A 16,891-nucleotide genomic window follows, 5' to 3' on the forward strand; every position below is an offset into this window, starting at 1 on the left:
ATTTTTGGCCTGAGCATAAGCAGTCAGATTAGGGTTTAACATCGCAGAAGCAGGGTGTTGCATTGCAAACTACACCATCCCTCTGATGGATGTAAAGCTGGGAAGAAGTTTGCTTACATGAGATGGTGGACATTAAAAACAAAAAAATCTCATGGCGTCTCCCAAAGAGTGCGACTTGTCACCGGCTCTCTGCAAAATTCCAAAATTCCATGAAAGACTCAAATTGAATGCCAGAGGCCTGGGCAGCCAGTTTGAGAATGAATTGGTTGAATCTGCCTCCTACGGCCGACTATAAATAAATAAACATCTGACACCATGAAAACTGTCTTTTTTGAGACCATGAAATAAGTAGTCATACATGTGTTTGAGTGTGTGTACATAACACACACACGTGCGTATTTTTCAAAATGACAGATTTTTTGCCAATAATATATAGACAAATACATTTTCCAAAAACTTTTTCCCATTTGACAATGTGAAAAAGTTTCCCACAAAAGCAAATAAATTAAAAAAGAGAATGAAACAAAAGGAACAACGCAACCTCAGAAAATCAACAAAAAAAAATAAACAACTTTTATCGCGTCATTGTAACATCTTGTGAAAAGAACAGGTCTGATCAAACTCAAAAAAAAAAACCCCTGCCGAAAAACAGATGCTGAGTTAAATCATCCACAGCGCATCAACCCTGTCCAACTATTCATGGAGTCTAAAACAGTTCAAGGTGGAATTTGGGAAGATACACCTGCCAGGATGACCCTACACTCCCCATCTGCTTTCTGTGTTACACATGCCAAACACACATCAACACAGCAGGATCTACAAGAGTAAAAATCACTGGAACAAACTGAGGAAAGTTTTTCCTTGAGACGCATTCACAGAAAAATACTGAACTCCTGAAAGAGGCTGAGAGGAAGATGTTGTTATCCTTTGGGAGAGGGAAGGGGAGGGTGGTAAGCTGATCAGGGAGTAACAGGTCCTCATTCAAGAGGATACAAGGAAAAATAATTTCAGAGGATCAGTAGTTTTTTTTTGGAGGTGCAGGAAAAAATGGACACACCAAGCAATTGGAAAATGGAGAGAGGAATGATTTTCATTCGGCAAAAATGACAAAGTGTGACTTTAGCAAAATTAAATAAACATTGTTGTGAGAACATGATAGGGGGTAATGGGAGTAATACAGCCATTAGTAAATTATTAGTAAATATTATGCCATTAGTAAATTACTAGCATAAGAGTACAGTGTCTATGTGGAAATGATAGGAAACGTGTCGTGTGGAAATTATAGGAGCTGATAATCGTGATTCCTGATACTGATGACAAGTGTTCAAACTGAAAATGATAAAATGATAAGTGTTCAAACCTTAGAGCATTCCTTCGTTATCTGTCTATATGCTTTTTATTTAACTAAATACCAACAAGGTGAGTAGTTCCCATCCAGGGATATTGAGGGTGAGTGGTTTTCTTCCGGGCATCACCAGGACGTTCCTTGGTCGTGCACTGAGGGCAGGTGCCACCACACACCATGACATGGGTCAATATGTCACAGCACGAGTTGGTTCGCGCAGAGAACCAGTCAGCACATGGTCGTGAGTTCATTATAGCCTGTGGAAGCTGACATTAAGGGTTCACGTTTGGACAGAGCCCAGAGCGGACGTGAAATAGCTGGACACAGAAGCTCGATCGAGCTTTAGCAAATTTGTTGTGAGCGAGCCCTATAAAGGAGTCGGACATGGGTGCACCAGGAGGCATCACTCTCTCCCTCCTGCTCCTGCCAGACTCCAGTGTTCGGAATGCCATCGTGTGGGACAAAGTTTCCACATCTCCATCTTGTCACTCCCAACCTGTCCTTAATATCTGTCGTATGACTGGATAAGGTCATGCGTTAAATATATCGTGGGAGCGTGGGTTTTATACTTATAAAGTGTGTAAAAGAATAATTACTGTAATACATGCTTTTCGCTCTTCCCTTGTTCTCCCAAATGATCCCGGTGTGTACCCCGGTTTCGAATAGGTACACCGTATCGCTGCGCATTGTAAGAGGAGACTAAGGGTTGGCGTCAGGAAGGGCATCCGGCCATAAAAACATTGCCTCAAACAGGGAACCATGATTGTCATGGGGCCCGCAAGGCTAACCCCCGCTCGAGGTAGTCACTGTGGAGCTTTCAGAAATAATTAGGTCAGTGGTATTTCCAAAAATGATTGTACAACCAGGTCATCTCTGAAAGAGAGCGGGAGTGAAGAGGGGGAGGGCAGGCAACACGTGCACACACACGCAAACAAACACTGTCTCAATAAAATGTATACAGACCTTATATATTGAAAACTATACTGTTTTGTAGTTCTGCACTGCTTTATGGGTATACAACAACAACAACAGGGGAGAATCGAATGGGTATGAAGTATGAAAAAGTTGTGCAGGCCAAGACAAAGGAAACCATCGTCGGCTCTTACAAAGGGCTAACGCTGGAATTGTCAGCCAAACCTCGTTAAACATGACCATAACCATTAACCATACTCTGATAAACGAAGAGTTGATCAATTTAATTGTTTATCTTGTATACTGATACAGGCTGTGATACACCTCTAAAGAAACGAGTATTCCCATTTAAGACGTGTAAGAAATGCACAAGTAGTCCAAAAAATACTCACTTGAAGAATCTTCATCAGCACAACTTCATCGCTAGCCGGGTCTGTACCAACAAAGCGTGCATGTGTCACTGCATCAGCCATATTCTCTGTTGCTGCTGCAGCACCATCAGCACTGGTATCTGAAAAGTGCAGAATAACAACAAAAGTGGGAACGTGGGATTGATACATAGTTAAGTACGAATCAGAATATAGATATCGTAGGAACCATCTGTTCATAGCAGGACACACTGGCATGAACAGATGGGTCCGATGATGTCAATATATTATAAGAACCATCTGTATGTGGCAATGGAGATATTCAAAAAACAGGTATGCGGCAATGGAGATCTTCAAAAAGCAGGTATGCGGCAATGGAGATCTTCAAAAAACAGGTATGCGGCATTGAAGATCTTCAAAAAATTAAAATAAAATAAAATAATTTCTCTCGCCAGTAGAACCAACTTCAGTCTGTTCATCTTCTTCCTCCCTCAATCTCATGGCTTCAATATAGCTATTCACCTTCTCCAGGGTCACCCTCTCCCCATCCATATTCATGACTTTTTGTACCCTCATTAACACTCGTCATGCCCAACCCTACCTTTCCGTTTTTTGTTTTCTGGAGAAATCTGTTTATGTTTAACAAACAATTAACTTCTACCATAATCTCTTCTATCCACTACCATATGCCTGACTATTTTGAAAAAAATTATCTTGCTCTCTGATGTGGTTAAACCTTTCCCCCATTCTTCATAAACTTTGATCTTTGCTTTCACTATTTTCTTTTTTGCTTCCATCTTCAATTGTTTATAGGATGAGACAACGGACACAGGAAAATTATTGCAAAATCGGGAGCATAAGTGGACGGATGAATGCAGGTGAGCAACCATCTTGGACTTGGGGATGGTGAACAGGGGAGGGTTTCGTGAGGAATGCATGGAACCTGGGCGAGAGAAGGGCGAGAGTAGGCACAAGCTTAGATGTAAGCCTGCATAAAATAGAGCCCACCAACTTGCCATCAGTGGGAGAGTGGCAGTGTTTGTGAATCCACCTCCTGTCTTGAGATGCCAATGGTGTGAAAGGCCATTTCAACCACCTCAAGACCAGGAGCAAGGTGGAGAACAGGAGCACCAGCCCAGAGTGGAGAGCCATATTCCATGAAGCTCCGTATGAAATCCTTGCGCAGCATGATGGGCTCGGTGCAGCTCAGGAATGTCTTGGCTCTACGGAGAATAATCAGATGGCAACTAGCATTTGATTCTAGCTTGAGGAAATTATCTACCATTGAAGGTAATGCAAAATAGTGAGGGTAAGGGGTTCCAGAAACTGTACATCTTCCACCAGTTATCCAGATCGGTTGATTAGATAGTTGGATTGCAGATCCTCGTGGAGAGACAGTATTAAAGCATTGTACTTCCCGGCATTGAACATCCCAAGTAACTGACCAGTGGTATATCTTGCCCAGGTCTGATGACAGGGAAATCAGCAGCAGCCAGCATTTCACAAATGTGAGGTTTCGTCTATATAAGGTGACGTCCTTCACAAAATGGTAAAGTTGCGTTTCAAGAGAATCAAACAGTTCATCGATATAGATGAATAATAATGCAGATCCTACGATGCTGGCTTGTGCAACACCAGCCTGAAGGGAAAGATCATTGGAAAGCTCTGCTGTTTCCGCTCATCGAGGAAATCAAACAATCTCATCAGCCGGGTACCTTGAATGCCAAAATAAGACAACATGGCTATTCATGCTCGATGTCAGGTAGTATCAAAGACTGAGAGATAAACAGATAGAAGGCTCTACCGTTTTGCTTGGACTTCAGAACATCTTTCCACTGCTGTATAAGAAAGATTAATATAACCAGGATAGAATGACTCGGTTGGAAGCCAAACTGGTTGTCACAGTCGATTAGCGAGCTTAATGAAGAGATGGTGCTCGAGCTAGACAACAATGATAGGCATCCATAACTTTACTTATGATAGGGAGAAACCTGATAAGTCTGTAGTTTAGGGGATCCGATAGGAGTGACGTTCAAACTTTCCATGATGGAGGAAGTACCTATCCAATAAGGACCTACAAAAGAGTGTTACGGATTCCTAACTTCCGTTATTGTGGTTTTCACCCACTTGACGTAGTTCTGATGTTAGGTACTATTATTATCTTCAAAAGGTTTATTATTCAGGAACGATTATCTAAAGTTAAAAAGGCTAACTTTAAATGATACAGGAAACCGACCCGGAAGAGATGAAGAGGAAGAAGCGGCGCGAGCAAAGTCGGAGAAGACGCATGACGTCAGCGCTCCGTAACGAGCAAGGTCTACCGACAGCTGCGAGGGAATTTTGAGTTCCTTGAAAGGACAACCGGCAATAGGAAGTATCGCTGGAGGGGGAGAAATCTGCGTAGTCAGATTTGGGTGCTGTGATTCCGACGAATCCTCGCCTCGTCGAATCGGCTCAAGTAAGAGCCGTCGGCCATTTTGAACCCCGTGCTTCGGATACCAACGAAGGTTTTTCCGCGTCATCTTCACACCAACATCCCACCATCTGTCGGGGATATGTGTACGGCCACTTCGTCTCCCATTACGTTGCGGGTTGCTGAGTGAGCGGTGAAGGTGCGCCTCTGGAGGGCACCCTTGTACAGTTTGGCGGAGCGATCTCCAAGGCCAACTGTACGCGCTTTGGATATCGACTGGAGAGCGAGATTCGGGCTTCCACCGGATTTCGTTCTATCGATCGCTGGAGTGAATCACATTCGCCTTGGGAAAAGTTATAGAGACATTGAGGAGTGTCCTCTCACTCGCGGGCCGCGCAGTGAGTTACCTGACTTTATATAAGATATATATAGAGGAAACCGGTCTACGAGCCAGCTTAGGATCCTAGGATCCTGGGTTCGAATCCCGGTCGATCGCTGAATTAACGCCAGGGGGGTTGACTCAGCCTGTCATCCTTCCGAGGTCGGCTAATTGAGTACCAGTTCACTGGTAATTCCCTGTTTGTCGTAAAAGGCGACAAACAGGGTTGGCGGCAGGAAGGGCATCCGGCCGTAAAACATTGCTTCAAAAAGGGGTCCAACAAAAACAACAACCACGGTGCCAGAAAAAGGACAACCCCCGCTTTGTGGGGAAAAATGGCCTCTAAAGGTGTTTTGTTTTTTTTGACAATTGCAAATTTGGTCTTCGTCCGGGATCTAAAATTCCCTAAATATCGTCCGGGATAGAATTCCCTAGCATTCCCAAATTTTCCAATTTTGGAAATTTTTCAGCATTCCCAAATTTTTCAAAAACCCCAAAAAAAAAAATTTTTTTTTTTTTTTTGGACATTTCTTGTGTGAAGATTAACAGGTGTTAACGGATAGTCACCATGGAGTTTGACGCAGAGAAGTTTGCAGCGACCGACCCCTAGTGAGGCACAGTTCTGAGCGTTACTAAAATCGGAACTCTTGAGATTGGCCAAACATTTTAGCTTGGAGGTCCGAGCTAAAATGAAGAAAACAGAGATGCAGACAGTGGTGATAGAATCTATGGTGGAACGAGGAACATGGAGAGAGGGAGCCTTGGATTGGTTACCAGAAGAACAAGAAAGTGTGGAGCTCCAAAAAACGGAGATGCAAATGAACAGCCAGGAAAGGTTAGAAGAGAAAAAAGCAGAGGAAAGGAGAGTGGAAAGAGAACTCCAGGAAAGGTTAGAAGACAAAAAAGCAGAGGAAAGGAGAGCTGCAAGAGAACTCGAAGCAGAGAAGAGAAAAGCCGAAAGGGAGTTAAAGGACCGTGAATTGGCGCGTCAGCAGGAAATTAAAGACAAGGAGTTGGAGTTAATGAGAGAACGGGGAGAGGTACCACCCATGCCGACTGGTTCGACAACTAGTCAAAACACCTGGGATGTTGGCAGACATGTGAGGCTGGTTCCACCCTTCAATGAAAAGGAGGTAGCCAAGTTTTTTTTACACTTTGAGAAAGTGGCTCAAATGCTAAAATGGCCGGAGGAGTCCTGGACCATATTAGGACAAAGTGTTCTGGTGGGTAAAGCTCAAGATATTTATTCGGCTTTACCGATTGAGCATTGTGCAGATTATGAGATAGTGAAGAAAACCATTCTCAAAGCCTATGAATTGGTCCCTGAAGCTTACCGGCAAAAATTCCGGAATGCCAGGAAGAGGGAGAATGAGACCCATGTGGAGTTTGCCAGGATGAAAGAAACCATGTTTGATAGGTGGTGTGATTGAAAAGGGGTTGGGAAAGACTTTGAACTATTACGACAATTGATCCTGGTGGAGGAATTCCAACAGTTTGTCCACGAGGACATTAAAGTACATCTGGAGGAAAGGAAAGTACCAAAGTTGTATGAGGCAGCAACCATGGCAGATGACTATGCCTTAACACACAGGATGGGGTTCCACAAACCTAACTACTCGCCTAGACTTAGCCAAGGGAGCTATGGTACATCAGGGGCGGAGAACGAAAATTCATGGGTGCGGCCTCGAGATGACTATGAGGACCACTCTGATACCACGACTTCTAGGAATCCGAAGACAATGGTCTTCATCAATGATCTCTCTGACTCTCTTGAAAATCCTCTCTATCTCTTTTCTGATGACTCCACTCTCTGCCGCTCCATTCCTCATCCCTCAGATCGGCAGTCTGCAGCCTCCTCACTCTCTGCAGACCTGGACAAAATCACAGACTGGGCAAACAAGTGGAACATGTCTTTCAATCCTGACAAATCTCACACTCTTACAATGTCTCTCCGAAAAGACCGACTGGACAACCCTCCCATCTACTTTCTGAATAATCCTCTCCAAGAAGTTCTGTCACTCAAGCTTTTGGGTCTCACTATCTGCCATGATCTTTCCTGGGAAAACCCCATTTCCAAGCTGGCCTCCAAAGCCAGTCGCCGACTGGGCATCCTCCGTCGTGCGAAGTCCTTCCTTGGCACACCTGAGCACCTCACCACATACAAGGCTTTCATCCGCAGCTCAATGGAGTACTGCTCTCCCCTCTGGGCTGGTGCTCCTGCCTCACACCTAGCTCGTCTTCACGCTGTTTAAACCAAAGCGTTCAGAATCATTGGAATCTCCCGCGATGACGCTATCTCCGAGGGCCTTTCACTTAATCACCGCAGGCAGGTTGGTGGTCTTTCCGTCTTCTACCGACTCCTCTCCGGCCTTGCTCCCCCAGCTCTCTCTGGGCTCTGTCCCCAAAATATTCCTGCAGGTCGCACAAGATCTGCCTGCAACCCTCTTATGGTTAAACTGCCAAAACCAAGACTCTCTGCTCACCTTCACTCCTTCATTCCTCTTTTCTCCCACCTCTGGAACAAACTCCCTCACTCTCTTCAATCCCACTCCTCCCTCCAGGTCTTTAAAATGGCTGTTCACCACCATCTCTTATCTTCCCCAATCCAACAACCTTGATCTTTTCTACCCCTGCTAATTTCACCCCAAATCCACTTTTTTGAGGTGACTTTTGACTTGTTTCCTGGAAGTCCTTGGTGTCCTTGCGCTTTATACCTATCCTGCCTCCCCCCAGGCCCTCTCCCTCCAAAAACATCTCCCGATGTCCCTGCTCTCAAATGTTGTTTGTGTGCTTCCTCCCCTTCTCTCCCCATCTTGTCGACCGCTCCCCTTTTTATATACTTTGTTTGCTTGTTTGATTGTTTGTTTGATTTGTTTGTTTGATGAATGTAAGCTCTTTCACGAGCCTCGACTCTGTATACAAAAAAAAACAAAAAAAAACAGGTCCAAGGCAGACTGACCCTCCTGGGGGCTCGAGGCAAACCACGAGGTTCTCCTCCGGGCCTACTTGCGCTTTTTGCCATAAACCTGGACACTTGATGTCCCACTGTTATGCTCTGGGAAAGGAAAATCAGGAGCAGAGTTCGACTAGTACCACTCCGAATGCAATGGCAAATGTGAGTAATCGCCCTCAAAAGGGTTACCAACCATTTATTTCAGAGGGGTTTGTGTCACTGGATGGAGCCTCGACTAACCGGAGACCTGTTAGGGTATTGAGGGACACCGGAGCACATCAATCTTTCATGCTTCAAGGCATCTTGCCATTGTCAGAGGAGACGGCAACCGGTGATAGTGTTCGTTTACAGGGGATTGGTGGCTGTGTTAGAGCTCCACTTCACGCCATCCATTTGGAGTCCGATGTGGTGTCAGGACCGGTCACCGTGGGTTTACAAGCCACTCTTCCTGTAGAGGGAGTATCTGTTGTTATCGGGAATGATTTGGCCGGTGGTCAGGTTTATGGTAACCCGATGGTTGTTAAAAAGCCCAGTAGGGAAAATAACACCACACCAGTTAGGGATGGCGACAAATTTAGCAAGTTATTTGGAGGTGGACTGAACTTCAAAACAAAGGAAGATGTTCTGGAGTCTGCCTTCAGCAAATATGGACCGTTTTTGGAAGTGCTGCTGATAAAAGACAGGGAGACACAAAAGTCAAGAGGGTTTGGCTTTGTCACGTTTGAAAACTCAAAGGACGCCAGAGATGCAGAAAAGGATCTAAATAGCAAGGAGTTGGAGGGGCGGACCATAACAGTAGGGAAGGCATTTCATAGGTGTCGTGGGGGCTACAGAAGAGGACAGTAGTAGTTTTGGTGGTGGCCGCAATCGATATTATTATGGAGGCTTCCAGAGTTATGGCAGCTCCCGAAGGAAGGATTATCAGAGCAGTGGCCGAGAAGGAGACCGCTATCCATGTGACTACAGTGACAAGTGGTCCAACCGTGATTGTTAGGAAAGTTAGAAAGAGTTGAAGCACTGAATGCTGCGGAGCAGCCGAGCCAAGATTCCTACACGGATCAACCGTGAACGCCACGTTCCTAAAGGCGTCCCTGTAGTGAACTTTCCTACACGGACTAACCGTGAACTTCACGTTCCTAAAGGCGTCCATGTAGTGAATACTTCCAGGCCTCCCCACCCAACCACCATGGAACCTGGCTCTCAGCTCGGCCTCCGGGGAAAAGTGTTATAGACTTGCTTGACTTTGGATTTTGATCAAAGCCCTTAACCTTCATTCAAAAAAATGAAAAATAAAAATCAGAGGTTGATGAGATGGAGTTTGGCTTTGCAGGAGTTCAACTGGGAAATTGAACCTGTAAGGGGTTAGTAAGTAAGGTCTAAGTTGTTTGAAGTTTTGTTGCTTTATTTTTGGGAGATGTTGATAATTGTTGTTCCTGGGAATTGGTGATTTGGGTTGTGAGTTTATTTTGTTTGTTTAGAGAGTTTGCATACAAAGAAAGTTTTCGCTGTGTTCAAACTTTCTTTCTTGAGGGGGGGGGGAAGTGTTACGGATTCGTAACTTCCGTTATTGTGGTTTTCACCCACTTGACGTAGTTCTGTTAGGTACTATTATTATCTTCAAAAGGTTTATTATTCAGAAACGATTATCTAAGGTTAAAAAGGCTAACTTTAAATGATACAGGAAACCGACCCGGAAGAGATGAAGAGGAAGAAGCGGCGCGAGCAAAGTCGGAGAAAACGCATGACGTCAGCGCTCCGTAACGAGCAAGGTCTACCGACAGCTGCGAGGGAATTTTGAGTTCCTTGAAAGGACATCCGGCGATAGGAAGTATCGCTGGAGGGGGAGAAATCTGCGTAGTCAGATTTGGGCGCTGTGATTCCAATGAATCCTTGCCTCGTCGAATCGGCTCAAGTAAGAGCCGTCGGCCATTTTGAACCCCGTGCTTCGGATACCAACGAAGGTTTTGCCGTGTCATCTTCACACCAACATCCCACCGTCTGTCGGGGATGTGTGTACGACCGCTTCGTCTCCCATTACGTTGCGGGTTGCTGAGTGAGCGGTGAAGGTGCGCCTCTGGAGGGCGCCCTTGTAGTTTGGCGGGGCGATCTCCAAGGCCAACTGTACGCGCTTCGGATATCGATTGGAGAGCGAGATTCGGGCTTCGACCGGATTTCATTCTATCGATCACTGGAGTGAATCACATTCGCCTTGGGAAAAGTTATAGAGACATTGAGGAGTGTCCTTTCACTCGCAGGCCGCGCAGTGAGTTACCTGACTTTATATAAGATATATATAGAGTGCACTCTTAATGGCCATCTGTTGTCCCGTTATTCCTGTGTGTGATTTCTAATACAATTTTGTTCATTTATAATCATTGGTGTGGTTTCACTATTGATTTTAAACACAGGGTAATATATCTTTCTGCCGGGGTTCCTCTCGGGGTTCGGAGGTTACCGAGACCAGGAGATTGTAGAGGACTCCTTAACAAGAGTAGAGCGGGTGTGTTAGGACTTAAAACCATAGTTCCTGAGAAATAGAGCTATGGCAGGGGAGAAGGGCACATTCTGTCGGCAACATTCGGAAATGGTGGAAACAGTGGGTACAGTAAAGGATTTTTCTTTTTTTTGTATACAAAGTCGAGGCTCGTGTAAGAGCAACACATAAAACCCAAAGACACAAATAGAAAACACATAAAACGTATAATAAAAGGAGCGGGAGACAGAAGGGGAGGGGGGGGGGGGCAGAGAGAGAGAGAGAAACACATCAACGGTAGAGAACAGGGACATCGGTAGATCTGTGGAAGGGAGATGGCTTGAAGGGGGGGGGGGGGGGGATGGAGAGAAACGGTGAAAAAGAAATGGACACTACTCGTTGTTTCAGTGAATAAAAATGGAGTTTGAAAAAAGGTGGATTTGGAGTGTATTAACGGGGGTAAGGATTAAGGGATTTTTTTTCCGGATAACTTTATCTGAGTCTCGTCTGTGCCTGGTTGCTGGAAGCTCGGATATAAGCACTATCGTGTGGATAAATCACCGATCCACGGATAAAAGTTACCCACTGGATAGGTTCCGTTGCGCAAAGGCCGAATACCTTTATCCGCAGGATAAATTAGTGCGTTTTCTGGATAACTTTATCCAGTCTCCTCTGGCCTAGATAACGCCTTATCCGTGGTTAGTGACGTGTATACGTAGGTTTGGCCAATTCCAAATGGCAGATGATCCGGCTCTGTTCGACATATTACATAATGCGTGAACCATTTCTCCTTCACTTCCTCCGCCGAGCGATGGTCATCTCCTCTCCGTCACCGTTAACGTTAGCTGTAATCGTCAATTACACCTTTCTCTTCACATTATTCGTTCGGGTGATTGATTTGGTACCTAAGCCTTTTGAGTAAAAACAGTTCAAGAACCTTGCTTTTCCCCAAGTAGTATCTGGCATAAATACTTCCTTCAGTCGGGAAAGAATTGTTAGGGTTAGCCACCAGGCTTTGGAAGATGGCGAAGTTGGGAGAATTTTGATCACAAGTGAGCCTGATGTTGGGAAGAATGGTTTAAAGGTGTGCAGAGGGATTGCAGGTTGCTTTCAGTAGGGTTTTCCTTACAGGAGGGGAATGCAAGTTGTTTTCTTGCAAGCATCAGTGTACCAGGGGTGGCATGATAGATGGAAAAATAGGTTGAATGCGGGATGGAATGAACTTTTGAAGAGGAAAGATTAGTCTGTTATACTGTATAATAAATTCCAGGAGCAGTCAACGTTCGGAGCTGATGTGATGATGGACCACAGTCTTGACTGGAGAGCGAATTTTAGGCCAGATCATTTAGCTTTACCGAATCGCCATACATGACTGTACCTTGCAAGTTCTCTAATAACTGCCAACGAGATGGCCTGTTCCATCAACACATGGTCAGAAGAGCCAAGTAGGGTTGAGTAGGAGCAGGACAAGTTAGAGGAAAAGTTTGACATGGCAAGTCAAACTCAGGTATTCTTCCACACCAGGTCACACTGCTTGCTATCTCAGAGTGTGGTTGCACTGTGGGCAGCAGCAGCTGCTTTACTACATCAGAAGAGCATGCACATGCATGTGCTTACACATCCTTGCATTTTAAAAATTATTAATCATAATAAAATACGCAATTTGGTGTCTGTCTGATGATTTTTTGACCGTGATACATTCGATCATTACTTATCCAATCTCAACCAAACTTGACAGGATGATTAAGGGTCACACAATGAAGGTTGTAGCACATTCATTGGCCACCCTCCCCAAGGGGGTTATCTCCCCCGAGCGGGTTTTCCCTGCCATTGTCCTCATTGGGGTTGCATGTTGAGGTGTATATCCATGTTAAGTTAGCTTTATTGTGTCGTTTTTCCAAGGACGCTTCTAATACCAAAACGAATGATAATAGCATAATATTAATGTTATTACAAAACAATATAAATACCAATAATATCCCATCTCCCCAAGGGGTTTTTCCTCCTTGAGCAAATGTCGTGTCAACATTTATAAATAACCTATCATGGCGTTTTTGTGTGAGTAATGGGCCAACAACCTCTACCAGAAGTAAAAATATTATAAACCACAAACACGCCTGATTAACTTTTTAAACAGTCGCTCATGCTGTTTATAATAATAAACAAAGAAAGTTGGAGGAATCCGGACATCACTCAATGCTTATCACGTCGCCGAATGCACCTGATCATAGATCTACTGTAGTCTATATACCAGAGAAGGATTAATAACATGATCCTTCCTGCCGCTAACCTGTTCTTCCAAGGCGTTTTTAGTGGTGTTTTTCCAAAGGCACTTCTCATTACAAAGGTAATAACAACACTTATGATAATGGCATAATATTGATGATATATTTTCAATGACCTGAACCAACATGTTATAATATTGTTGCGAATATGGAATTTGGCCTCCATATCCGCTTGTAAATATTCCCCTATTTCTCCAATACTCCCCAACTTTCCCCAATCCCCCATTCCCTAGTCCCATTGCATGTAAATAACACTCAGTAGAGCCGACCTTCCCCTTATTCCCCCATTGAATGTCGTGCCCAGGTCCACCGCACCACACGTAGACAACTTTCGGACATCTTGCTAGTTATTCTTAATCTATGTCAGTTAAGGACTCGTTTCCATTAATTCTGACTCTTCGTTGCACCAGAATGTGATTATATGGCATCAGTAGTGAGTTTAGGACCTTTCCCATACCTCCTTCCATCTTCTTCCCCAACAATTACAACAACAACAGAGGAGATGGCGGCGGCGCGGGGGAGGATGCGTCCTCACACCGGCTCGATTAGCGCCATTGACCACGCGCTCCACGGGGTTACCACGGAGGGGCTGGCTGTCAGCTCCTCCTCAAGGGCGGAGCCTGGTAACCCCCCGCACCCAATCAGAAGGGCGGACCGATTCCATCTGGGGCGGCGCTAGCGAGCCGAGGGCGTGTCACTCCCCGCCGGATATACGAAGGACTCAGCGGACGAAAAGAGAGATGCGCCCCCAGCTGGAGAAAGAGGTACCTGCGAGCGCTGAGTCAGATGCGCCCCGCCTGAGAAAGAACGTTGCCCGCGATCGCTGAGAGAGAAAGACCCGCCTGAGAAAGAACGTTACCTCCGAGCGCTGTGACCTCCCCGCATCTTTGGACCGGACCGAACCGTGTGGATTCTGCCCCGAGCCCAGGCGCACCTGGAGCCATCGCTATCTGCCTTTCCCAGCCATCAATCCCCGTGTGAGTCAGCCGTTGTCCCGTTTACCTGTCGTCTGTCCGGGGTTAATATAAGAGTGTGTCTAAGTGCCCGTCTTCCTGTGATATACCTCTAGCCCCTGTAATCTAACCTTTTCCGTACGAATATAATTGAGAATCGAAACATTGGTGTCTGTCATTATAATTCAGCCGTGTGTCTTCTTTTTCCTTATTGAGCCAGCGTGGCGCGGCTTCGTCAACGTTCGAGTACAATCGGGTAATTTGTGCGGACACGACGGCCATTCCGCTCGGCCCACCTTAACATCAAAGTCGTGTCTGTAACAATTGGTGTCGAGGAGTGAGATTCGGACCCGGGACTAAATTAGTTAGGCCCAAATTTTGGGAGGGAAAATCGATCCGGAGCGCGTACGGCGCTCGACAAAATCGATCCGGAGCGCGGTCCCGCGGTTACTGCGCTCGCCGAAATTATAACGGAAAAAAAAAAAAAATTTTGGATTTGTTTTACGAAAACTCGAATTTTGCAAGTCGCGCCATGGCGGATCAAGACGGCTGGGGTCCGGTAGGGGAGAGTGAAGCAGGGTCGGTCCAGGACCAAATTGAGGGACATGAGGGACATGAGGAGAGCGAAGCAGTGAGGGCGGCAGGTTCGCGAAATGGCGCCTCGCACATAGCTACGGCGGCCGCACCCGCTGCACAAGTGGGAGGAATGGCCCAAATGCAGGCCCTCATGGAGCAATTTATGGCGCAAATGCAGGCGTCCCTCAACCTACAGGGTGAGCGATTGGAAAAGCAAATGGGGGTAATGGGAAACCAAATGGGGGTAATGGGAAACGAAATGGGGGTAATGAGGGACGCAGCGAGGGGTACTGGTGAGAAGTTAGACAATAATTTTGAGAAGTTAGACAAAAATTTTGAGGGGTTAGACAATGGGATAAAAGAGGTGAGACATGGGTTAGAGGGGGTAGAAAATAGAATGGCTGCCCAGGAGAATCAAATAGAGGGAGTGAAAAATGGGTTAGAGGGGTTAGAAAACAGTATGGAAGGCAAATTGAGGGACATGAGGGACCAAGCGGAAAGGGAAGTTAAACAAATGGAGCAGCAGATAGAGGGGGTCAGAATGGGGGTAGAAACGAAATTGGATGCTCACAGGGAGGAAATGGAGCAGATGAGGGTGGCATCTGGGCAGGAGATGCAAGTGATGGGAGAGGAGATCAGAAGAGGAGTGAGTGAGGAGGTCGGAGGAGTGCGCGAGGAGGTGAGGCACTGTAAGGAGCGCATGGAGAATGAGGTGAGAAAGGGGACTGTAAAATTGCAAGGGGGTATAGAGGAGTTGACGCTGGGAGTAGAACAACTGACAGTGGGACAAAAGGAGTTGGGGGAACAGGTAAAGAAGAACACAGCGGTAATAGAGGGGTTAAAATCGACGCAGAAGGAGATGAAAAAGGACGTAGGGGTAATTAAAAAAGAGTGTCAGACGGTACATGAGGACTTGACGAAAAAAATGAACAAAGTGGTAGAGGTGATGGAGGTTAAAGAGCGGGAGGTGCGGGAGCACATAGAAAAAAATAAAGTGGAGTTAGAGGAAGAACTTAAAGGGGCGCACGAGGAGATGAAGGAGGTGAAGCAGAAATTAGAAGAAGTGGAAGAGGGGGTGAGCGAAATTAAAAAGCGACGGAGAGAGGATAAGAAAGAGATAAAAGAGGAGGTGAAAGAATTGGTCCAAAGTCTGTGTTCGGATCGTGATGATGTGCTCATTAACCGGATGAGGGATTCGCAGGTGATGGAGGAGAAGCGAAGAGAAAGAGGACCCGGTGTAAGTGGTGACCAATATGGTCGTGCGTATGATGCGCCAGGTGATTTAATAAGCTTGGGGGTCGAGATAGACCCGGATGTTCGTGAGAGGCCGTTGGTGAAGTGTGCGACAGGTCTGGTGTGCGAAAGAGGAGGTGTGCGAGAAAGTCCGACTCTGGGGTGTGTGAGGAAAAAGTGCGTGCCAAGGAGTGAGGGTGCTGGCGAGAGTGAGTCGGTCGTAGCGCGTGTGCGAGGGAGCACATGGAAGCGTGGTGTGGTGAGTGTTACAGAGGGTGTGACGGGAGAGTGTGCGCGAGAAAGGTGTGTGACGGACAGGTGCATGAGGAAAGAGTGCGCTGTCAGAAGTAAGGAAGAGTGTCCACCTGTGGTGAGTGTTACAGAGGGTGTAACGGGAGAGTGTGCGCGAGAAAGGTGTGTGACGGACAGGTGCACGAGGAAAGAGTGCGCTGTCAAGAGTAAGGGTGAGTGCGTGGTCAAGAGTGGTGGTGAGAGTAGTGAGAGTGACCAGGAGAGTGAGCTGGTTGTGACAGGTGAGCGAGGATGTACACCTGGGATGGAAGGATGCACACCTGGAATGGTAGAGCGTGAGTGGGAATGCACGCTGGAGTTGGTGGTGAGGCACGTGGTTGGGTGTGCGAATGAGGGCACACCTGTGATTGTCACAGAGGAGGTGACCGAGGAGGGGGCGCGAAGCGGTGTATTGGTGAGGTGTGCGAGCAACGAATGTGTGCCAAAGTGTTCGGTGGTCAGGTGTGTGACCAAGGCTGTGAGTGGAATGAGAGTACCGAGGTGTGTAAGGAAAGGTACGAGGAGCATGGAGACGGCTGGATGTGTGAGCAAGGAACGGGCTGCGGGGTGTAAGAATCCAGGTGAAGCATCGACGGTAACCAGGTTAGAGGTTAGGTCGACTTTTAGCCGAAGCGGGCCCTCGGTGCGTGCCGGGCCTCGCTTTGAACGGCCGCGTCCGTGCTCCACTAGGTGGAGCGGGCAGCTGGATA

At 46.4% G+C, this 16,891-nt stretch overlaps 1 protein-coding gene across 7 annotated transcripts in view; it reads right to left on the minus strand.

The window, feature by feature from the left end:
• GBF1 (golgi brefeldin A resistant guanine nucleotide exchange factor 1) overlaps positions 1–16,891 on the minus strand; it is a 430,048-nt gene that overhangs the window by 216,824 nt on the left and 196,333 nt on the right. For all 7 annotated transcript variants that reach the window (XM_078783293.1, XM_078783294.1, XM_078783296.1 and 4 more), the window contains one exon: positions 2,650–2,768. In XM_078783293.1, coding sequence (XP_078639419.1) covers positions 2,650–2,768 — 119 coding nt within the window. The remainder of the gene's footprint in view (positions 1–2,649; positions 2,769–16,891) is intronic.

The sequence above is a fragment of the Myxine glutinosa genome, chromosome 8 (genome assembly GCF_964187855.1).
Source record: "Myxine glutinosa chromosome 8, kmMyxGlut1.1, whole genome shotgun sequence".
NCBI classification, from domain to species: Eukaryota; Metazoa; Chordata; class Myxini; order Myxiniformes; family Myxinidae; genus Myxine; species Myxine glutinosa.